The following is a 25,334-nucleotide window of genomic DNA, read 5'->3' on the forward strand; positions in this document are numbered from 1 at the left end:
CACCGAAAAATTAATTTTGGCATGAGTTAAGAATTATTTAACAATTTCAGATGTCGTGTGCCTTGACGATAATGCAATTTTTCAAAAATAATTATACAACATTTCATAACTTAAATTTTCATCCAGTTTTTTTTATTTCTTCGTTTCCAATATTTTAAACAAATATTACGATTACATTCATTTTTTAAAAATTATTTTAGTTTATTTAAACACAAACTCAGCTCGAACAAGAAAGTTGTCAAGTATGGCAAAATTGTATGTATATCATTCATTATAAAGCATATTTTTTAGCAATTATACTGAAAAATTCATCCATAAAATTTAGAATGAAAATTCCCACAAAACTTAAACATGTATAGCTGTCCCGTAAAAATTTTCTCGCTCGTTTGCTGTTGCTTTGTTAGTGGTGAGTTGTACATTAAGTTTCATCTTCATCTTTAATAAATATTAGCAAATTGTTACGATTAACGAAGTCCCAAAGTTAACCCGCTTTTCCCACAATTAACAGTTTTTTTAAGTAGAAGAGTATACAAGAGCTACGTATTTTTGCTATTTTTCGATATCTTAGATTATTGAAGCGATTCACTCGGATGTTTGTAAACAGTGGAAAATTTTGCGAAATTATTTTGCAAACTTGTGGCTTGCTTTTCCTTCGTAATCTTTGCACGCAAACTGGCACTAAATTTACAAAGATCCGAGAGAATGCCTCGCTGAAAAATGCGTTAAAATGTTCTCTCATAGGCGTTTTTTTAGATAAAAACGAACGATAAGGTTATTATTAAGCTATTTTACAATACAATACTTAATACACTTTTTATCCTCGTGATAAAATTATTGATTGATTTCTTGCGCTGCTAATACTTTTTGTTTTTGTTAGTTTCGCTGCTAATTAATTAAGTATAAACAATGTCGTTACGTAAAGTGTAAGTGTTTCAAGTATACGATTAGTACATATGCAATTCTTAATTAAATTAAGTTAAGTTAAGGTAGCTCATTCAGGTTTTAGCGGATTTGCTGTAAATTTCCATAAGTTGGATCAACTCAGTAATTTCCGTTTCTTCAAGTCGTCCACTTTCAGGTCGAAGTCATACCTACGAAAATATTAGAAAATTAATCAGTTACTTTCGGGACGATTTTTCTTCAAAATAGCAAAATTGCAAATAATATGAGAAAAATATAAAAATAAGGTCTAAATTCTAGGTAAAATTTTAACAAGATTTTTGAAAAATAAGTAGCAGTGAGATAAATTTATTAATATGGCCCGATTTTTGCGTCGTGCTTGTCTTACGCTGAATTTTTTTAGACATGTTGCTTATTTTTAGCAGCATTTCTAGCGTTTTGAATTTCCTGTCTCACCGCGTCATAGCTTGCGTAATAATAAGGAAGTAAAATTCAACACGGTGTATTAAGAACAAGAAGAACATTTAACAAGTTTTTTAAAGGGTTATATAATTAATTATGTGGAAATTGATGGAGAGAAAAATTATCTGAGGAGCTTACTGGAGGACAGAGTCTGGAATGACGAGATGTTCAGTCGGAATTTCGAGACAGAGGTCGGATAAGGTGTAGACGAAGCGGATCTTGCGACTGAACTTTGTGCTGAAATTTTGAAACAATTAAAATTAAATATAAGTAAATTTACAAATTTTTGGATGAAACGGAAGAAAGAGATGCCTTCTTTGATACATGAATGGGCTTCATTCATTCAAGGATTTTCATTTTCACTATTGCGTTGCTAATTGCTTATCTTCAAAGGTTCGAAATTAATAGACGAATATCTCCCAAAAATGGGAATTTTGAGAAAAATCTGTGGTACAGTTTGACGACATAATTAATTTTTGGGAAAAAAGTTTAAAATGAAAAATTGGATAAAGATTCCAGGTCTAGCAACAATAAAGATTCCAAGTCCAATAAAATGTGTGTGTTATCGCACCTGAAAATCTAATCTTACAAATATATAATTTTAACGTCAGAAATAAAAATTTTGTAAAAACTGCATCGAAACATGTTTCATAAACACTAAACAGGTAACATTAACGTCGAAAATAATAATTCATACCAAAAAAACTCAAATTTTTCTACTACACTTTACTATTTCATGAAATTTATGTCCCCCATTTTAATTAAGGGCAGCCTGACTAAATTTACCTTACGAAGGGTCTCGTTAAAGCGACCACCGTCCTCAACCAGAAGGTCGGATGGACGAGGTAAATCCCCTTCAAATTCTTCCTGAGGCGATGGTTGATAAGTTGGTAACACTTTTTGAGCCAGGCCCACGTCGGGCTGGCGCTCTTGGGTGTGGCGCCGTGCAAATATACTAAAATGTAGTCTTCTACGATCAGTTCTTCAAGTGTGGAGAGGACATATCTGTGGGAAAAAATACTAATTATTTTGGGAATTAAGCCATAAAATTGATAATTAATTATTTAATTAATTAACCACCCACAGGAATAGGTGATCCATCAAGTAAGTGTAGTCCTTCTGACTGCGGTCGGGTAAGTTACATCCGGAAAACAGAATTATGGCGACATTTTTCTCCGCATCGAAATAACCTCCATGCGACAAGCATTTCCGGTATGGCTGGATAGCTTGGAGGTCAATTTGGACGTCAGCGGGGCCAACGCGATAAGGTTTCCAACGCATCGAAGCATCAATCTCGTCTTCATCGCGAGGCAGGTTTGGGATCCCGTCGGGTTTATGACTAGTCGCGATTGACTCGAGTTCTGAAAATAAATTGCGAATTAGTACATACATAACTTATTATTCGCAAATTTTTTTTTCGCAAATTTCTACTCACGGCCCATAATGGAATCTTCCATATCGTCCGGAGTATCCAGATCGAGCGTGATTTCATCATCGTCCACCCCGTTCTCAGTCCGCATCGTGTTTTCGTCGTCATTGTTCAAGGTAGAATTTCTAATCGAGTAGAAAATATCGGATGCTGTCGTAGCCTGCGAGGCGTCGTCGCCACCGGCACCGCCACCACTGCCGCCGCCAACGCCAACGCCAAGCCCGTCGTCAAACTCGGTGGAGGAAATCATACTAAGAATATTTTCATCGACGGAAATCTTCCTCCTGTTGTGGGCCGGCTGTTTGGGAGGTTTGACTATGAAGAAAGAGAAAATTATACATAAATACAAGCAATAATTACCTAATTACCAACAGTAAATAATTAACATGCAAATTCACACAATTAGTGACAAATTAAACAAAACAAAAAACACCACGCAACAAAAAATACCTTGGGAGGAGGAGGAGGAAGAAGAAGCTGGATTATTAGTCTGATTATTATCCACCCTTATCAAACTAGTGGGTTCAGGACTGCTCATTTCTAACTCGTCGGGGTCCTCAGAACTCAAATTTAGTGGGACTTTCACCCTACGCAGGGTCCCTTTCGGATTGGAATTCATACTCTCGACAAACACACCCTCCACGACGCGATCGACCGCGATAACCTGGCCGTCCTTCCCCTTAAAAGAGAACCGTTTCGAGTCGCTTCGCACGAGACACGTGCCATTCGAATTGTTCGACGTGGTTCTTGAATTGGAATTATCGTCATCCTCCCAATCTTCATCGCCCACGCCGAGGTCGACTTCGTCCATGTCGTCGTCGTCATCTTCGTGGGTGGTGGTCCTGGCGTCGTCCAGACTCGGGGTACGGATCCCTTTCGAGAGAGCGATCCTCCTTCGCATCGAGGCCGTGAGTGGGGTCGCTCTTTGGAGAAGGTCCGAAGTCGGGCTGGGTGACTCGATCCCACTCTCACTGCCGCCTTTGCCTTCATCATCAAAATCTGCGGGTTCCGTTTTCGGCGTTGAATTACTGGACGTGCTGTGCGTATCGTCATCACACGAGGACGAAGCGTCCGAATGGAAGCCGTTCGACATGGAGGAACTTTTGGATTTAAGTCCCCCACCGTCATCCGATTTCGGCGGGATTTTATTATTACCGACATCATTATTATTACTGCGATTATTAATCGGGGAAGGTAAGCTCGCCGGGTTGAGAGACCAACTCAACGCCGCCATGACGTTGGGGTCGATAAATCTCTCCAGTCTGTCCTTGTTGTCGAGAATCTCTTCAATTTCGATGGGGCTGAGGATATTCTTAATTTCGCCGCTGAGACAGTAAATATTATTGAAGTTGGACGACTCATAGACCGCGTAGAGCTTATCGATCGTCTCCTGGGGGAGAAAGTAGTTGGATAAGGATTCCAAATCGGAGGTGGAATTCGACACGGAAAGCGTTGGAGGTCCTGTAGCATCGTTATGGGAACCTTTTCTCCGGGGAAGAATGGACATTAAATCGGGCGCGTTTTCACAAACTATGGCATCAATATCGAGTAGACTTTGGGGTTCGAGGAGGTCAAAGTTTGGCTTGAGGGGGGTCACGATTTCCGACTTTTTCATCGTATTTCTCGCCTTCGGGATGGGAGTTGAGGTTTTGTTGTAATTATTATTATTTTCTGGGGTGAGGGACCTGTTGATCTCGTCCTCTTCGTCGTACGTGGATAACATGGCTTCAAACTTGTCGAGTTCTTGGGTCGCTTTATCGGCCGCGATTTTATCGTAAGTTCGTCTAACTTGGCGTCGGAAGGAGAGCTGTCGGGACATCACGGACTCATGGCTCATGGGGAGGATGAAGTCCTCGATGTAGTCGTCGAGCGCGTTGGGGTCATTTTCATGGGAAACGCTGAGGTAGGAGGAGGATCCGGACTGGTCGTCCGGTGGAGAAAGCCCGACTTGGTCTAGATTTATTGCTGGAATGACGAAATTCGGTTTCAGGGAGTCTGTCGTGAGAGGAAAATAAAGAAAAAAACAGAAGCAAAATTAAAACGCATGCAAAAAATTTGGTAATAAGTAAAGACCTAATAATCAAACCGTGCAAAAATGCGTGCCTATTTTTTTGCAATTCACTAACTGCTAAATACCTTTCTTGACAAGACGGACTTGTCCATTTACATCGTCGACGTGAGCCTGATAACTTGACACGCTTGACTCATCCTCACTCACCACGCCTGAACACATTGCAAGAATTTAAATATTTATGTACGTAATGGGGGTGGGAATTTACATAATTTTGTGATCATTTAATTCCTACACCGCCCAAGATAATGATCCTTATCGTCTTGTGGGCATAATACAAAAACATCTTCATGACTAAAACAGGGGTGACAATATTTGTAATTAAAAGGGGCACGTTTCAAAAATTCAGGTACATATTTAAGATTCTTCACCTTTAAGAATTTAAAGTGAAATCATCTTCTTCACGACCAGACCATAATTGGTGGTGGTTGGGTGGTTTAAGTGGCGAATTGGATTCACACATTGTGCCAAAATTGTCGTTAAATTGCAAAGGATTGTATTTCATTTCAGTCGAATTATTATGAATTTCTTCTCTACGCATATTTAACTTCTATTCATACAGAAATAATTATTGAGTGAATGACTTGTGACAATTTTCAATGAATTTTTGAAAAGCGGTCGATAATCATCTCCTTTTAGAAGAAAAATGAAGTGTGTGAAGAAGAAGTAAAAATCGTGTCACGTTAATTTTGTAAAGAGGAAATGAGAAAGTAAAATTAACTAAAATTAGAGTAAGGTCTAATTTTAATGGATAAATGAAAATATTTGTATTTATGTAGGTTATCAATTGAAGGGACATTTATTTCTGTAACGATTTGTATGGCTAAAAACTTGTAAAGTAAAAACGGTATATGCACCATCGTGTGCGTCACAAATGGCGTAATTTTGACCACGGTTAACCGTTACGTTACGTTTTAAGTGACGGTGTCACCGTTGGAGGAATTGCAAATTGCAAATTGTTATGACTTTCGACCTGCACATGATGAAGTTGAAGTGATGCGCAAATTTCACGTTGGGCAAGGAATTCATTTCATATACCGGATTTTTCAGTAGGTATTACGCAAGTAATAAAAAATGTGTTGTTGTGTACTCACCCGTGGTGGTACACAAACACGAAATTGTAGCTTTTTAGTAAGGAACAAGGACACTGATTTTTTTGAAAAAAAAACTATCCAATTTTCACGGGTAAATTGCCACTCTAAATACTTTTGAGATATAGGAAAACTAAAACTGTCGTGAACGATTATTAATCAACAAAGGTGACACAATTGTGTTATGAAAGAATTTCAGATTCGGTTTGGCTGATTATGCAAATTAGATTATACAACCACAGGACTTCAAAAGTTTTTTTTCAATTACATTGTGTTTGACAGTTTGACACTAATTTTCCACGTCGTCGGTCAGTGTTACTGACTTTACCTCGTGTTCCGTTTTTGGTGAGAATTTAGCGTCAAATGCGTTTATTTTTTATTTTTGTAGAATTTATTTAACTACAGGTGATGAAGCCAAAATCTGATTTTTAATTGAAAAAATATAATTGAAGAATCTTCAATAAAGTCCTTAAATCAGCTATTATTATCTATCATTGACTTAAAAAAAGTGAAGTGGACGGACATTAAACTGCGTTTTTGATGATGGTTACTACTTTATACATCTGAATTCGTTTCATGCTGATAATGCATATAGTGTGAATTATGTGCTACCGATAACAACTTATATATCGATTATCATTGACCAGATGAACATTAATTTATATACGCTTAGCTCAATGAATAGTTATTTTATGCTCAGTAAGCTATGCGTATGCAAATATTTAAATAAAACTGCTCCTCATTTATGTCATCCATTCAACCGTGCGATATCCATTCTGTGCTGTGCATTACACTAATTATTACGAGATTATCACGAAATAAAAGGCATACTGGTTTGGTTGTGCTTTCGTCAACCTTCAGTCAACCATATGGTCACAAAGACATCGTAGAATTAATTTAATTTTATAACATTTATGCCTCTTTACAGATTTGCTCATTAAAAATTAGAAAAAAACGATGATGATAGAAAACGAAATAAATGTCACCTTCAATTTTAACACGTATTTAAACCGTGCTCACATCACAAACTTGTGAAACTTTTCATACATATCAATAGTGCCATCGTTTTTTAAGCTAAAATTATACGCACAGAGGAGGTGCAGATTACAAAGTAATAATAATTCACGTAACGATATGGTCGCACTTTGATAATAATAAAAATTTCACATTTTTCCCAACGCGTATCAAGCCAAGTCAAGTTTTATTTTATTTTATGGCATGTGGTATTTTGAGTTGGATTGGATTGCAGCTGGCTGCAAAGTTAATTTTCGAATAAGTCACGGTGCACCGTGCACGTATTTTTTTAAATAGGAGAGAGATAAGAATGACCTAATAAATTCGTGTTTTTTCTGATATTTTCGTCACTTTGATAGAAAATTATTTGTATTTTCAAAAAAATATGTAACAATTTCAAAAAAACTTTTCCTTACCAGGTTCTTCCTTTGGCATGAAGGAGGGTCCCTTCAGTATCTTGAGTTGACTAGGACTCTTCGGAAAATCGACTGGAATTCATTTGGAAAATTTCAAATCAATCACAACACAATCACAATTTTATTTAGAAATTTAATCCTTAAATTGTTAGGTTTAAGTCAGCTTTCTAAATATTATTCACTAACTAAACTACATAAACTAAACCAGTGTGGTTTTTGGTTTGTTGAAAATTTTTGAAGGGACAAGTTCAGTTCACCTCTTTTCAACTAAACGATAATAATAATGAAGTACAAAAACCTCACTAAAAATCGCGATTAATTGAACCCCCAGTTTTTCTTGAGTAAAATTATTGCTTTGTTGTGTACGGTATTTTGTTGTGTGGACCAAACAACAAGTAGCCGTCGAACAGGTTCAGTAGTTCACTTACTACATAATTTGAATGAATTGATCGTGTGTTAAAGGAATAAGTAAATGCAAAACTATTGGTGTGCAAAATAAATTTGCACTGCAAATTAAATTCACTTAAAACCACTCAAGTTTTTCGCACAGAATAATATTTTCGAAACTCAGGAGGAGCGACTGACTGAAATGCATCACATTTACATTCGAAACTGTGGAATATTATTATTTATTTGGGTTGATTCATTTCAAACTCGCCATTATTTGAGTGAGCATTAACTAACTAACTAAAGTAAAGGTGGTTGGTTTTCGACAAGGTATTTTTACTATGTACTATCTTTTACATGATCACTATCACCTCCATCCACCACCACCAAAACACTTTACTTTTGTATAAGATTAAAGCTATGGTATGCTAGGATGATTCACGAAACGAAGGAACAATTGTGCAAAATGAATGTGACTCATTCAACTGCTATTTTTTGCAAGAGTTGGTGCTGAATTCTATGGCGTTTCTAGCTTTGCGATTGGTTAAAGGAAATGAAATGTGTGTGTGTATAAGGGATTCGTCAGGGTCTGTGGGGTGGGAGGCAGGCAGGCAGGTGAACTTAATGAGAAGTACGTACAACAATGCCTACTATTCCTTCCTTCCTCCCCATAAAAATGTGGAGCCAGCCAAGAAGGAAAATAGTTTTAAGGGGACAGACGAAGCAGTGGCCGCGGAAACTGTGGGGACATTAAAATTGTAGGATGGGGGGAAGGAGGGGTTCATATAACATGGGGAGATGATGGGGACATCGAATAACCGGGGGGACATTGTTCATACGCTTCCGCGGCCACCGATTTGGAGCTATATTATGGCGATACCAATTTCATTGTTGTTGTTTTACAATAAGGCAAAACCAAGCCTAAACCTGAAACTCGATTTGTTTGCCTTGGTCTAACTTAACCTCTCTGTTCGCCCATCCTGCATGATTTTTTTTCTTCCTTCCTCCCCGTGGGTATGTGCACATGAAATGGCACATTGTTGTAATAATGGAATGGAGTGATGGACGTGGTCTAATTTGGCACAGTTTTGGTATACTCCCTAATACATACATGCATAAGTACGTATTGCGGTGGGATTCTTCCTGGGGTGGAGTGTTTTTTTTATTATTGCGATTTCCTTAATTACTTAATGTGCCAGAGAATTGGGATAAATAAAAGTTTTGCACGTGGGGAAGGAAGATGATGAGACGAGATTTAAGGAGTTGTTAATAGTTAGGGCGTAAAGGTCACGGAAAAGGTGTGACATTGATGAATATAATTAGTCGTTGACACCGGGAAGATGTCAAAGAAGAGGACATTTACATATTTAATTGGTGTTTAAGGTCGAGTAATTATTTAGTAAGGTGTTAAGTATATTAGCATCTTGACACCGGGAAGGATGACACAGCTGACATTGACTAATTGTTTTAAGGTTGCTGCATATAATTAAGTAATTTTCAGTGGCCGCGGAAGCTTGAGGGGACAGAGGGACAATGTCCCCACGGTTAAACATTATCTCCCCATGTTATATAAACCCCTCCCTCCCCTATCCTACAATGTTAAGTCCCCACATGTCCCTACGGCTTCCGCGGTCACTGCTACTTGTTATTTAATTAAGTAGGACTCACCACTGGTGGGAAGGTACTGGGCCCCCACGGGGAGGTCGAGACTGAGCGAGTCTGCCATGGCTAAATCTGCATCCGTCACGCAAACTCGGACACTGCCATTTAAGGCACTTGCAAAACTTGCGGTGTTTGAGGTGGGGCTGAGACCGTCGTCCTCTGGGTGCGGGGAGAGGTGGTCGTCTTGTGGGGGGTGGTGGTTATTCCGGTCTTTTCGTGGGGCAGGAATTGGCGGTGGGACGAGGACTTCGTCGTCGGGATTGTCCAACTCGTCCAAACTGAGGTTGGAGAGGGTGTCCTGAAATTTGAATTTTCGAAATTAAGTAAAATTTTGAAATTTGAATTTTTGAAGTTTTTTGACAAAAGTTGAGCGATATTGGAAATTTTTCGGCTAATTTCTTTATGGTTTTATGGTTTTATGGTTTTATGCAAACAGAAATATTTTTTATTTTAATTTCTCATTTTTACAGAAAAATGTTTAAAAATATATTTCCAGAAATTCAAGTTTATTACGAATTACGATAAATCGACGACACTGTAACAGCCAATTTATACATAGATGCATGAACCATCCATACCAAATAATTTGCATGACTAATCAATTCTCAACATTTTAAGGAATCCTTTGAATAACTGTGTATCGTTATTGGTAAGTATTAGAAAAAACAACGGGTACAAGATTTTCCTTCATCTTATCGATAAGATAAGCCCCACATTTCTATCACAATCCGGATAAGTGGGTCATTTTTTCCGCGTGCTTATCTTAACATATCGGCGTTTACATTCAAACAAATCTTCGTGTACAGTTAATCTTTAACTTACAATCTTAATCCAAAATTACAAAAAATTCCTAATCGTCGCCATTCTTCCCCATGCACAACTTAGAAATGAATTATTTATTTTTCCATAAACCGTGTGAATAAATCTGGGAAAAAGTGACCCATAAAATAATTGTATAAATTCATCCCATCATTTAATTCGTGTCAATAATACATTTAATTAACTCCATCCATCCATGTGTGGGATGCAATTTCTATAACAAACAAAGCAGCAAAACCAGTATGAAAATGAAAATATGACTGCAAAATAAAATATACACACGCATCCAAAATGTGCACATTCAAGGTTCTTCTCTCTCTCTCTCTCTCTTTCGCAACTGCAAAAATAGCCCAATTTATCTGCCACACTGGCAGAAATTCTCGTAATTAACCCAATTTCAAGTAGTGTACATAGAGCAGAAGAACGAAATATTTGCTACTGAATTTCAACCAAATACAATTTATCAAGTCGTATTAAAACCACAAGGAAACATGATATCATCTTTTTTCACTTGTAAATATTTATATTGCACATCATCTCGTAAAATAAACCCAAGTTTCATGCAATTAGGACCATCTCTTGGTCAAAAAGCGTCGTATGTGAAGCACTAAAAATCGTCAACATGTTGAAGGAAAGTGACGACGCGATTTTTTTATTGTATTTTATTTTTCGTTTCTCGGTCACAATTTTTACATTTATTAACAAAACAATCCTCAGGCAAGTTAAGATGAGAATTTGAAAACGAATCTCATCTTCGAAGTTGATTTGATGGATACGGAAGCAATTTTCTATCTTCAATTAAACCGAAATGTAAATAGCGGGGGGTTCAGTTATTGCATCTGTAATTACGATTTAAATGGTGAACTTGATTACAATTAAATGAGGAAATAATCAATCTAATCCAGATCGATTCCGTCAATTCGAGTCAGTGATTGTTCACTGATGGATACACATTGTGTCAAAGTCTATTTAAGGAATATCTACATACACCAGATGCAAACGACTTTGACTTGACGGCATCAAATTGAGACGTCCAAAAGTGTATTCTCTGACAATGAGACCATCCTTTGATAAATATGTGACAACGAACAATCGCTGTACTATAAAAATACTGTTACTTTATTATTTAGGTTTTGTTACTCGGTACGAAAGTAAATTTTCTGCCTATGAATAATCTCATCTCGTTAATTCTAATCTAGTATACATCACGTTTGACAACGATTTGGCTGGTCGAGAAGCTCAATGAACCAGACCAGACCACGGCATGATTGTAAAAATAATGAAGAACAACCAGTTTATGGACCTCTTGAAGAGATTGCCCAACAATCAACCACTCAACAATGGTCGGTCTTTTACTGGTCATTTACATCTTGAGGTTGAGGATGCAACAATTGCAAACTTTGTCTGAAAATTTGTTCCGGTTTCGAAAATACCTCCAGGCGACGTAGATTTTTTTTCTGAATTGTGTTTGTTCACAATTTGTGACACTCACTCAAGGAAAAATATTTTTGCTAAAAATATTTTCGAAGATTTTTTACTTGGCATATTTTTTTGCCGTATAATATCGATAATTTGTTGAAGAAATAGAGATAATTAGTGGAAAAAGGGGTAACATTAGAGATTACGATAATGATTCAGTAAATTGAAACAAGCCACGATTTCTTTACTTTGATGAAGCAATTTGATTCAATTAAGTGGTGATTTGGTCTTTTTTAAAAGATTTTGTGTAAACAAGGCTAGAAAATAGATAACTTTTAAGATGTTGAAGTAAATAAGATTAATTATTATTGTCATCACGTATTATTATCTATTTTGGAAAATGATACATCATTTTTATGTACATTTTTCACCTTAAAAATGGTGAAGATATGCACAGAATTAAAAAAGGGTGGAAAATGAAACAAAAGTTGTAAGATAATTTCCCCTTGCTTGTACATTAATCTACGGACATCCACACGTAATACTGTAATCCAAAAATTGCAAAGTTTGACGCCATTAGAGAAAAAAATTATTTATTTTAGGCGATTTTATGAAATAGATCACTCGTACGGTACGTCACTTATTTTATTTGCGTCCTGGTGAAACTGCTCTAATTAATTAGTTAGTGATTAGAATTAGTGTTTTTAAATTTGAAATTCTTACCAGTCATTTCGATTTCCACGACATTTTTAAAAATATGTAGAATAATGTATCTCATGGAAAAATATTTTCTTCCAATATTTATAAAAGTTAAGTTAAAGTATTAAATATTTTTATTACTGGTTCGAATTTTGCGTTGGGTTACATGAAAAATACATAAATTGATTTTTGGGAAATAGATAAAATAACTTTGGTTTAGGTTATATAAAATTCGCAAATTCTCAAACTTGAAGGAGCCGGATTTTTTTTTACTAAATTTTGTAAATATTTTTATTTATTTGAGTTATTTAATTTTCTCTTGGTCGTTATAATCTGCGGACACTCATACACAATATTAATGTAATGAAAATACAATATGCAAAGTTTGACGCCATTAGAGAAAACCAATTATATATTTTTTAGATTTGATGAAATAGATCCGCTGTCCGTTGCTTATAATTGTATTATAGATTTTGTTTAAACTAATTTAATTAATTTGGGATTATAATTAATGTTCTTAAATCTGGAAATATTTCCAAAATGTGGATAGTTTAACCTACGGACTTTTTTAAAAAATATGCAGAATAATGTATTTCATGGAAAAATATGTGCTTCCAATATTTATGGAAATAAAGTCAAAGTGTTAAATATTTTGTTATTGGTTTGAATTTTGCATTGGGCTTTTACTTTGAAAAATAAGTTAATTTGTGGGAAATATATAAATAACCTAGGTTTAGGTAAAATTCACACATTCTTAAAATTTGAAGAATCTTTTTTTTTCTGTTTTGTTAATATTTGTATTCATTTTCTGCATCTTCGACGCTAAAATCTTCCAATTTTTCATAAAATTTATTTACCTTAGTCTTCTAAAATTTAAAAAAATGTCTACTCTTGTACACTAAGATTGCATTTTTACAATTTTAGTGCAACATATTTATACCGAAATTCGAAATTTTTTAACCAAAATTCATCAACATTTCTTCCGTCTCGTTTTACAAAACTTTGTATCGTATTCTACATACTGTGTGATTCTAAATACAAAAAATGTAAATTTTTTACTACGTATTTCGTATGTACCAGGCCAAATTCAGATGCAAATTTTTGTCTCCATTTCAACAAGTGTGCCTTGCCTTTACTCGTATTATATTATTGTCTCTCTCTCGCACTTGCCTAAGCTTTTTGCCATAGGGAAAAAAATCTTAAATTCAAATTTGAAGTGCGACCCGTTTTGAATGCCAGCCAGCCATCTCATTCCTACCAGATTCGAATTTCAAATGTGGATTGGATTGAATTTTGTAATTTGCGGCGTAGAATGAATGAATTCAATTGAATAAAAGAAAGAAAAGGAGAAGATGACAACGAGTTCGATGATGCACATTGAACTTGTTTGTTGTGGGCTTGAGGGAATTGTTGATTCTTTCTTTTTTACAAGAGATTTGAACAATGGAAAAGTTTTATCTTTTTGAAGAGGAGGAAATAATGAGGACAAGAGTTTTAGTCGTGGGATGAATCTAAATTTTATTTAGAGTTGCGATCGACGATGCAAAGATTTATTTATTTATACGGAGATTTTTAAATATTGGGTAATTTTAAAGCCGAAAATGAGTAAAGGAGAAAAAGTGTATTACACGAAACATATTCAGATACGAAGCAGACCACTGGTTTAGCGAAAATGTACATCGGAAATGTCCCAAAAATTCCTAAAATTTTGCAAAAAGTTAAAATTTTTCGAATTTCTACATCTGACAAATATGTTTGCTAACTAATTTCTGCGCATCACGCAATTTATTAGTTCATCTCTCCTCTTCTACGACCTTCTCATCGTTTTACGTTTAAGGAAAACTTTTAAAATTGATTTCGCCTTAAAAGCAATTTTTTCCAAGTAGAATTTCCAATCAATCAATAACATTTACAATTTATTTTTCAATTACAAAACCCCACGCAAAAATTGAACCCATTGAATTTATATAACAAACGACTTTCATAAATATTTGAATTGAACTATTGATTCATCCCTTAAATTATTAAAGAAGACGATTTATCACCTTTTCAGAGCATAAAATGTGCCCATTTGTGCCATATTATGGCAGAATTTTACACTAAATCAGTGTACATATAACGATTTTCCGGCCATAAATCAAAACTCTCATCCTCGTTGAGAGGAGGTAAAAAAAAGACCAAGATTATTTTATTTATTAATCACAATTCAACGGTATGTTGACTCTTCTTCTTCCCAACTGTGTAACTTCCTTCCTTTGCAAATCACGCATTTTTTCCCTACCTTTTGAACTATTATGTATGAAAAGCATGTATGTCTGTCAGAAAAAATCGTCATTATCGACGCAACAACATTTTACTTATCATCATCGTCACTAACTATTTTACTTCCACTTTAACAACCATTTAACGTTCCGATGAGAGCATCGTTACACAAATCTTTTCTTCCCTGAAACGGAACAAAGTAAGTACAATCACCGTGAGAAAAAAAAAAGAAAATAATAAAATTGCGTAAGTTTTTTTTTACAAATAATTCTAATAAGTTTTATCACCCAGATAGATAACCAATCCAATCCACGTCAGGAAATAAATAAATATCTATTTAAATCGATTGTATTATATTATTGTTAACTTAACGAGAAGACATAATAATCAAGAAAACTTTCATGTAATACGAATTAACACGCCGTAAATACTAAAAGGCTGATGATCTTTTGCTTTTCGTCGGTCGGCAATCAGAAATTTTACCGCTTTTATGATACACACCTTGTCAAAATGAAATGATGGTGGTGATAACAGTGCGGAAAATTTTAGTTTTCGTTTCGTAATAACACTGCCGTTTTTCGTAGTAATTTTCTTCTCCCGATAATTTTTTTTCTAGGACGGCCCGACCGGGAGATCATTTTCAAAATTTAATTTATCGTTTCACTGAACATGAATATGCTGGCATTGCTGCAAGTTTAATGTCACCATCGTCTATATTTTTATTTATCTCCCCCCTGAGATGAGATGATTTGATGGATGCGTGTGGTTTTTAAAGCATTTTTTTAAACCGTCATCTCATCTCTTGATTATGTCGCGTTTTGCGTGGCCACTCAACCCTGACGGGGAGAAAAATGTGGAAAAATCCGGTATTACATTACAGTTTTGTATTTACTACATAGGTTTTTTAAATTAAAATAGAAACAGGAAGATGAGGAAGTTTCAAAATTTTAGACAATACTTAAATTTAATAAGAATAGTAACGAAGTTCTTTTTGGTGGTTTGGTCAGTGAGGAAGATGAAGATGAATTTTTGTACTATTATTAAATTTGCCGGTGACCACCACATTTAGACAGGAAAAAAATTACTTCCGTTTTCTTCAAGTTTAAATTAGGATATGTGAATTTCGAATTAGAGAAATCCTGCAACGCTTAAATTTTTGGGGAAATAGTGAAATTTTCTGTACCAAAATTTACTTTAACAATTATTACACGCAACAGAGACTTACGTTTATTTATGCGGCACGATTTTATAAAATCAGTAAAATCTCCAATTGTAATCCAATCCAGATAAAAATTTTCCACACAAAATTTATTTTACGTAAAATACTTATCTATTCACTAAATTCACGACCACACTTGCACCACTTATTGTTGTATTATTTATCTGCCCGTGTACATAATGTTCAACCTTAGTCAAGGTTATGCGAAAAAGTTTGCAAAATAATTTGCACAGAAATACAATTATCCAGCACTGATAGGCAAGGACTAAATCCTAACTAGCATTAATTTAGACTTTTATTGCACAATGTTCGTCAATCACGATCAGATCGAGCAACACAACAACTAAATAATCCTTGATGATATGAAATAATTATCGTAATCCGAGTCAGAAGAGAAGGTAAATATTATTAATTTAATTTCAATTTCGGCCCTGATATGGTCAAAGTTTGAATGAATCTCAATTTACGTAGAGGCGAAGAGATGAAGATAAAAAATAAATATGACACCTTAATTTTTCAACCTACAATGAGTACAATTGCAGGTGAATGATGTAAAATAAGCTGTAATTTTGGTATGTGTTGGTAATAAAGGTGACTAAAAATTGTGTGCTGGCTGGTATTATTCCATCGTTTAATTTGCTAATGTCGCATTTGCGGCGATGATACAAATACGACTTTAATGAACGATTATCTATTTAAGAGTTGTGTTTTAGGTTGTAAAACTCAAAATTTCGTCACGTTTGATATATCATGAGTTCACAAAGCGCTTATCCGTTAATTGCCACCCAGACAAATTTAGGATGTCGTAAATCACGCGAGAAATAAACGACGACGCAAATGTGTAATGATAATTTTGCACTTCGGACGGAGCAAGGGATGGATAAGGTCTTATCGCACAACGGTATTTTATATATGGATTAGGGAACAAAGTATTGTTTGTTTTTCCTGGAAATATATTTATATTTCTGAACCAAGACACAAGTCACACCACCGTAAAAAATCAAGGGTACCCTTGTCACTCGTGACATCAAGACAGCACTACTGAAGACCTCGTCACATCACATCACACAACAATTAACTTATCTGTCTACCGATACATGCACTTATTTACTGTAGAAAATTACATACATCTGTACCCCACCCAGCCTTTCTATTTAAGAATCACTACACTTTTTAATACTTGCTTGAACAAATATGTCCATACATCTCTGACTAACTGACATGACTTCGAGGTGGAGATGACTTGCGACTGAGGAACTGCTGCAGCAAATATTAACTGTCGATGACAAAACAAATCTGTGTGTGTAGTGGGACGACGAGGCGAAAAAAATGGTGCCAAAGCAAACACCGAAGATGATAATGTTAAGTTAAGAGAGTTATTAAAAAAGGGTTGCATACACGATATGGCTTTATCTCGTATGTAGCTTTATTTATGGCTGAATGTGTGTAATGTAAGTCTAATTCGCGATAGAAAGCCGACTATGTCGACACACAATTGATGCGATGATGCCAGACCAGCGTCCAACTGTAAACTAAAAGTCTGTAAGGATAGGGTGAGTGAGTGACAGTAAATAGTTAGTGTGCATGTTATCAGAGCCGAGAGAATTGCGAGACCAGTTTGCAAAAAAGTATTGGCGAAATATATTAGCAGATAAAAAATGTATATACGTATGCAAATTAGGTACGCATACTTGTTTAATTGTACTCACTTTATTAGTTAGTCACTCAGCTTCCATTTGTGGGGGGAGGGAGGCGTCTGTTTGAATAAGGGAGAGATGACCACTTTTTAATTGGTTGTAAGAAGTTTGCTAACTTGATGCGGGGTAGATAAGCATTTTGTGCTTATCGGGATTAATTGTGGTAGTTTTTCTTGTAAATTTGAAACTATTAAAAGCTTAATTTGGAAAACCGTGTGGAGAAACCTGCATTTGATTTTACAAACTTGATTAAATCAAAATGTATTTACCGGCTTGAAAGTCACGCTAATAAATTTGAATATACGACGACACGACTTATTTTGCGAACATAAGACTTCAAGACACGAATCCGATGATTAGAATTCACATTAATCACATATCGAAAACTACAACTTAAAAAGACTTCTTAGCCAACAATGTGTTCTTGTTTTTCGTCGACAACAATAGAAATGACGATACAATCGAAAATCTCCTGGTCTCGTGGGTGGAAAAGGGTTTGACCGGTCAAGACTTACTTAAATCAGTTGCACACACAGTTACTTAGCCATTGCGGAATTGTTCATAATTCAATCAGTAGTTACGTTACACGACAAATATGGAAATGTAAAGGTGCGAGACCTTCCATTTCATCCTTGCACATTTGACGACTCGTTGGTTGAATAGATGCACTTTTTATTCAACTTCGACTTATTGCACAATTATCTAATTTGTAATCTCTAGCCAAGAAGAAAAATATCTTCATCACTCACTAAAACATGGACCCATCACAAGAAATATAATTTGTTCGGGTCGAGGACAGAACACAGATTTACAACGACTCATTCTTGTTGTGGGCAGCAGGTAGAAATTTTATCCACCTGTTGTAAATGTATGTACATTTACCTGTTTTTCCTTCCTTCTCGTACATAAGGACATGCAATAATGGGATGCAATTTACAAACGGCTTCACCTTTCAGTGGGAAAAAGCCTACTGCATACATACATAAGTATGTACCTGTGGACAGGTAGGTGAGGCTGGGAAAATGTGCTTATTGTCATGTCATTACTATCCGTGTAGTAAATAAAATTGCATAGGAAATAGCAGTGCTAAACTCCCACCCAACAACCCACCAGGGTCGGATTGTATCTTCTATTTCCCTGTAATAAGCAGCAAGATTCACTTTACTTTACACAGTAACAGTTACTTTTCTCTCAGGTTCGTTTCGTGGTGTGGCATAAATGTCACCTCCTGAGACGAAATGTGTACATATGTATGCGGAAAGATTAACAGATTTGGTTTGGTGGGTGGGTATAAAAAATTATGTGCAAAAAATAAAAATTGCACACCGTGAGTGAGTGAGGTGACGGGAATGCCAATTTGTGGCTGAATGCATGTTCGTATGTAAGGCCAAATACCTTTGCGTTATGCAACATAACGTGAAAATAGATAGGATATTTCATCCTCCGTGGTTTTGTGGCGGAGAGATTTATTTTCTTTCTTTTTTGTCTGGGCGAAATTACTTTTACTTTGGGAAAGAAGGAAAAAAATGCACGATTTTAGTTTTACGGGGCGATTTCAATTAGTTTTTATGGGGAACACCTGGTTGGTAGACTAGTAAAAAATGGCAAAACTTAGGATTAGTGCGAATTTTATACTGGGAGAGAATTTATTATTAAATTGTTTTCAATATAAGAGTTGAGTTTATTTTTTGCGAGAAAATATGCAAATATTTGCAAATTTCGAAATTGATGCTTTCCTTCTTTTTGCTACCTTTTCCTATGTAAATTCACTTTCTATATATGTATACCTCCGTTTTAAATATTTAGTACGACATCACGACTTTTGTAGACTTTATTTTTCCACTTGGGATGAATTTCGCATGCGATTTACCGGTCACCTCACCAGTTGCCAACATTTTGTTTGTTTACTTAGTTTTTATTTTAGTGAACTTTTGCTCATTAAAAAGTTGGGGATATTTACTTAGTAAGTCATTTTCCCACTTGTGTTTGTCGTGAATTTGAACTGTTTGAGATGAAAAAATAAAAATGTGCATGCAAACATTTTCGCCATGTAAATATGCTCTCAGGCTGTCATCTTACATTATTTTTTCGAGAGGAGGAAGACAGGTAGTCGCGGTGGTATGGTGAGCAAATCAAGCGTGGCATGCATGCAATAATTAGTAGGATGAGATTAGATTAGATTAAAGGAAAAGTTTCGTTTCGTATTTAGAAAAATGTTCAGTACCCCGTTAATAAATAATAAAAAGTATGTGTACATATGTACTTATTTAGACAGAAAATATTCGCATGTGCGAAATGGGCGAAATGCATAAAATAAATTAGTTTGAGGGTTTAATGAATATCCGATTTTTAGACCCAAAAAGTTATCCATACCATATTTACTTTTTAGCGAAATTGGAACGCAGTTAGTAAAAAAAAAAATTCTAAAAAATATATGGTACAAAAGATCATGTAATGGTACGCTTGCCACAGATCACACAATTTTAGCAATATTGCAATTTTCGAAATATTTAGAACTAAATGGTAAAAATTGCAAATTTACGAATTTCTTCGAATTACTTTCTTGCATTATTTTATCAACTGGATATTTTACCGAAAGCAAAAAAAGAAACACAATTCAAAAATTATTCGCATTTCTCCCAATTTCGCACATTTTCCCCACTTTCGCCCACTTTTACGCAACCCTTTTTTCAAAAAGGAGGGGGCAAAACCTTATAAATGATAATAATCTCTTTATGCATTTCTATTTCTTTCATTATTTCAATACTCGAATAATATCCTCGAGTCAAATCATCCATCCACTTGACTCTCATATCCACACACACGCGACTAAATAATGGATTTAAAACGTCATAACGTAAGCCAATTTCAATTCACCGTGGAAAAATGAATGAATGAATGAATGCAAATGTGAAACTTTTATTTTTCCTAAGGAAAGTACAAGTAGATATTTGGGTTTGGTTTGTTGCGCTAATCGCAACAAGTTGACAGCTTCATTCTTTCTTTGTTAAATATCAAGTCAACCCAGGCAAAGAAATTTGGGTGTAAAATTTGTGCAAATTGGTCCCGCACTCTTAGAAATTTAGAAGAAGATTGTTACCGAGTTGTGGAGACCGGTTTGGTAATATTTTTTTACCAATAAATGGTTAGTAAAGCATGAGACGTTAGACTGTTTGTAATAATTTAGCAGTATTGTTACCAATTTATCACAGCATTTTTACCAATCTAGAATTATTTTGTTACCAATTTACCACTGCGTTTTTTTACCAATTTACCATTACGTTTTTTACCAATCTCGAACTATTGTGTTAGAAATTTACCACTGCGTTTTTTACCAGTCTAGAAATATTTTGTTACCAATTTACCACTACGCTTTTTTACCAATTTACCATTACGTTATTTACCAATCTCGAACTATTGTGTTAGAAATTTACCACTGCGTGTTGTACCTCCGAGTCTTGATTTATTACCAAATTACTACCAATTTAGTCCTGATACTCTCAACATCAAAATTGAGCCTCACATTTTTAAGAGTGCCCTAAGCACGATGACGACTTGTTCATAAATTTGCAAAGGCAAAAATATGCATTGTATGTGTATAAACCGCATAAATTGTATATAAGTAGTTAGCTGCAGTAAACTAAGGATGCACTTTTCTTGTCTATTTTGCACGCTTGTGTGACCTTAATGTCTCATGTTTAGAGCTTTAGTGTTTATATATGCAAATTAATAGCCTTAATCAACGTGGGTTGCTTAAGTACGTAAATATTTTCAAGTTGAAGTTGGAAATTTTTTAAGAAATCAATTAAAATTCTGTATGTACATACATACCTTCAAAAATAATTTCAATTCGCATTAACGGATTAACTAACTTCCTCAATGCTTTGTTTTTTGTGTTTAAAATCGCGTGTGCTGTGCAATTTTCGTCCTCCTTTTCACACAAATAAATAAGAAATAACACGGTATATCGTTTTTATTTATCAGCATAAATAAAACCCTGCGTCACTTTACTCTTTTATATTTTTCCATAATTTTTATATCATTACAACCAATTATTCCACACTTTTGTCCCAACCATCTCTGCACACAAAACAGTGTGCCATTAAAACGTACAAATATCGACACCACCACATTTTGTAAAAGAAAAAACAGTGTTAAACAAGCCCTGTAATTTAATTTGCAAAAGTGCCATATTTTCTTCACTTCAACATAGTGGAAATTTTTTGCGTACTTTTTCTCTATCTATTTCCTTAATTAGGGAACGATCTAAACGACACGATCTGCACGGAAAAAGAAGATGCTATACGGACAGACTTTGATTGTATTGAATAAAATATTGAAAAAAGTCTGTTCCTCTTAATTCATGGTATCTTCTTCTTCTTCCTCTTTTGTTATGCAAATGACAATCAGCAAACAAAACCCACCGGATAATAAGTACTTTTGTTATCAAGAAAATGGTGTAATATTAACGAAGTGGTGGTGAACAACAGTTCCGTTGTTTACATTTTGTTTTGGTAATTGTCGAACTTTTTTTTAGTCGTGTCATAATTCTGAAGAAGAATTCATAGATAATTGATGAATAGTGAAGGACGAACAATAATCCTGCTTGTGTTGGATGGTTCGAGTGGAGTGGAGTGAAACTTTTGTAAAATTATAGACATTGTTAAAACCTAATTGTTATTTATTTCTGAGAAGAAGTTGCAGGAGGAGGAGGAAGGAAGAAGAATAATAATTAATTTGTTGGTGGGGATAATTATTATGAAATCGATATAGGTTATTTTTATTGTGGATGATATTTTTTTGTGTAAGTTAAGATCAATATAGTCAGAAATGCATTGTAGAAAAAAAATCGGGAGTTATTAATAGAGACAAAGACGCCGGAATTAGAAATATTAAAATAAAACGATATATTTAGTAAAACAGGTCAATTTTCCATAATATAAAAATTTGAAAAATTTAAAGGAAATGTTAAATTTTTATTTTTCTGGAGTTAATTAATTGAGACGAGTAAGACGCCGGAATTAAAATATTAAAACAAAGTTATACTATTGAATGATGAAAAGGTTAACCTCCACATTATCAGAATTTTAGAAAGTTTAAGAAAATGTGAAATTTTTATTTTTCGGGAGTTAATTAATTAAGACGCCGGAATAAAACACATTAAAATATGGTATAATAAGTAATAAAATAGGTCTCGATTCCTAGTAGCAAATAAGTTCTTAACTAATGAAGTAAGATTTGCGATTTGAACTGATAATTTTTGAAATCGGAAACCTAGGAGGAAAAATGTTTAAAGTTTTTGAGGTATTTTTAAATTGCTGTCATTCATTATTTGTTAGCGCCTCTAAGTAATTTGCAGTTTAGATTAGCACAAATTCTTGGGAGGACACATTCTTAATGTTTAATTTTTGTTTAAATTCCAAGGCCATCTCTGATAATTTAATCTTAAATATTAGATCAAAGGATGGTTGACAAATGTTGAGAACAGTAAGAGATTCATTTGCGCCACATGTTATAAATAAATACAAGTCTATGGGTGGGAGAAGAGGGTCGGAAAAATGCTGGTTTTTCATTTATGAATCATTAGACCGGCTACGAAATCGTTTCTTATTTATGTATATGGACTACGAAAATTGATTGCAAAATACTGTTTTATTTTTTATGATCTACATTCTACTTGCGAATTGCCGACACATGCATAAACAGTAATAAACACAAACCTTTAAAGGAAATTAAACTATAGACGCGTGAATAAAATGGGTTGTCGCAGTAATTAATTGCGCAATTGGTATTTACTAACTAACTCAACACCAAGTTTGGCATGGTTGATGATTGTGCGGCGGTGTAAATGAAGGCATACTGAATTAAGTCAAGTAATATTTAAGTTCTGTGGGGTATGGATATGAAAACATTTGAGAAATTCAATCAAGTATTTTATGGGAACCAATTCACGCCAAGTTTTGTAAACTGGGCAAATTTTGAAAAAGTTGACAATTTTGTGCGAATTTACATAAAGGTATGAAAATAAATTGTTATACCCAAACTCCACCCATCTTGTATCTACTTCTTCTATTTACGAGGAATCGTTATAAAAAAATTAGTTCAAGGTTACGAAATCTGACAAATAAAAGAAACACTTAATTCCATCAATTGAATAATAATATGCAACGTTCGTAGATATTTCTATATCTGAAAATACGATCATTTTACTAGTATTTGGACAGGTGGACTCACACACATGCTCCTTTTTTGACATATTCATAAATATTTAGCTTATCAGTACGCATGTACGTTATCAAGGGAAATAAGTATGTGTAAATAAATAGAGAGAGAGATTTAAATCGTACATACTATAGAACAAATAAGACATGAGGGAATAAAATTTGCACAAAATTTGCACAAAGTTTATTTGCTTGAGGTTGGTTATGACAGGTGGACGTGGACGTGAACGTCGTGAACCGAAAGTCACGAAGAATATTGAATTTCGGAAATAAGTAAATAAACAAAGATAATCTCTTGATCCATGAATGGGATGGAAAGCAGTGACCATGTCGTGAAGATCACGATCAGCGAATGTGCAAATCTACTGATTTGTATATTGGTCAACTCAACATTTTCAAAGTTAAATCCCAAATTTCAAGAAGTGCATACTGCATGCATGTACATATTTACAGATAATTATGGGGCGAGGTAGACGTAACAATGGACGACAAGAAAATAGATAGTAATTTTTGCAGCTAATTGAATTTTCTCTTTGATTTCAACTAACCACGTCAATCAATATTTTGAGTTGTTTTGCAAAAATATGTATGTAGATTCGCGAATGCCAAAATTTGGCATGTTCGTATTTTATTAGAGATGAATTTGCCAAATATTTACATATGTATGTTATTAATGCGAAATTGTGATTCTAATTTAATCCTTCACTTTTCAAAGTGTTAAAAAATTTACAAATTTATAAAACTGACCTCAGAATCCGATCCACGTTCTCCATCAAGAGTGGGCGTATCGGCTCTCGCATCAGCATACGAAGATTCACTAATGTCACTAAAGTCGTAATCCGCCATAATTTTTTGACACAAATAACAAAAGTATTAAAATGTAGGTCAAAATTATGTGAGGAAATTCATGCCCAAAATTTTTGCAGACAAAATAAACAGATGCAAATTTCTTTCCCGATTAAAGATTCGCGAATTTATATCAAATTGGAATTTAAAGCTGATTTAGTTTAATTAATTTGCCAAATTTCGCAAATTTATTTATTTGCAATTTGTCTTGTCTGGGAGCTTCTTCTCTCTGGATCGATTGTATTTTTTGCGTTGAGCAGCAGACAGGCTGGGAAATTGTAGTGGACACAGAGATTACACTAAATATTTTATTGTATGGAGTCGTCTCGTTGATCCTGAGTGAATTTGTGTAGTTGGATTGGAAAACTAGACAAAATGCGATTAGAGACTTTCTCTGGTTGCCATTCTGCCCGTGTTTTTGTGGACTGAATACTTTTACTTACTCTACTTTCACTCTCCATTCCATTACTGGTGGAGAAAGTAGGTTGAGTGAAAGCAGCGGAGAAAACATGCTGCCTGCCTGGCTGGCTGGATCGATAAATGCGGAAACGATGAATCACCACCCTCCACGTGAGTGAGTGAGTGAGAACATGTGTAAGCAAGCAAGGTTTGCTAAAATCTGAGCAAATTTATTCGCAAATACTGTTGCATGCATACTTTTTCAAGACTGGGAAAGTTATGATGGTTTCATAAAAAATTTTTGAAACTCGTGTTTTAAGC

At 34.7% G+C, this 25,334-nt stretch overlaps 1 protein-coding gene across 6 annotated transcripts; it reads right to left on the bottom strand.

Annotated features, from left to right (window-relative positions):
• Positions 1 to 112: 112 nt before the first annotated feature.
• On the bottom strand, positions 113 to 25,068 carry LOC110848995. Of its 6 annotated transcripts, XM_035851654.1 has the most exons (12): positions 17,817 to 18,463; positions 17,560 to 17,606; positions 9,439 to 9,730; positions 7,384 to 7,455; positions 4,928 to 5,014; positions 3,242 to 4,786; positions 2,798 to 3,106; positions 2,447 to 2,723; positions 2,149 to 2,367; positions 1,501 to 1,599; positions 1,289 to 1,366; positions 113 to 1,091 (listed from the first exon to the last, which is right to left on the bottom strand). In XM_035851654.1, exons 3-11 carry the CDS (start codon positions 9,494 to 9,496, stop codon positions 1,300 to 1,302), a joined length of 2,733 nt encoding a protein of 910 aa, XP_035707547.1. In that variant the 5' UTR covers positions 9,497 to 9,730; positions 17,560 to 17,606; positions 17,817 to 18,463; the 3' UTR covers positions 113 to 1,091; positions 1,289 to 1,299. The 6 variants fall into 6 exon arrangements, with proteins under 6 accessions (XP_035707547.1, XP_035707543.1, XP_035707548.1 ...); XM_035851650.1 differs by lacking the exons at positions 17,560 to 17,606; positions 17,817 to 18,463 and adding an exon at positions 24,516 to 25,068; XM_035851655.1 differs by lacking the exon at positions 17,560 to 17,606.
• Positions 25,069 to 25,334: the final 266 nt, after the last annotated feature.

This window comes from Folsomia candida, unplaced genomic scaffold (genome assembly GCF_002217175.1).
Source record: "Folsomia candida strain VU population unplaced genomic scaffold, ASM221717v1 Fcan01_Sc004, whole genome shotgun sequence".
Taxonomy (NCBI): domain Eukaryota; kingdom Metazoa; phylum Arthropoda; class Collembola; order Entomobryomorpha; family Isotomidae; genus Folsomia; species Folsomia candida.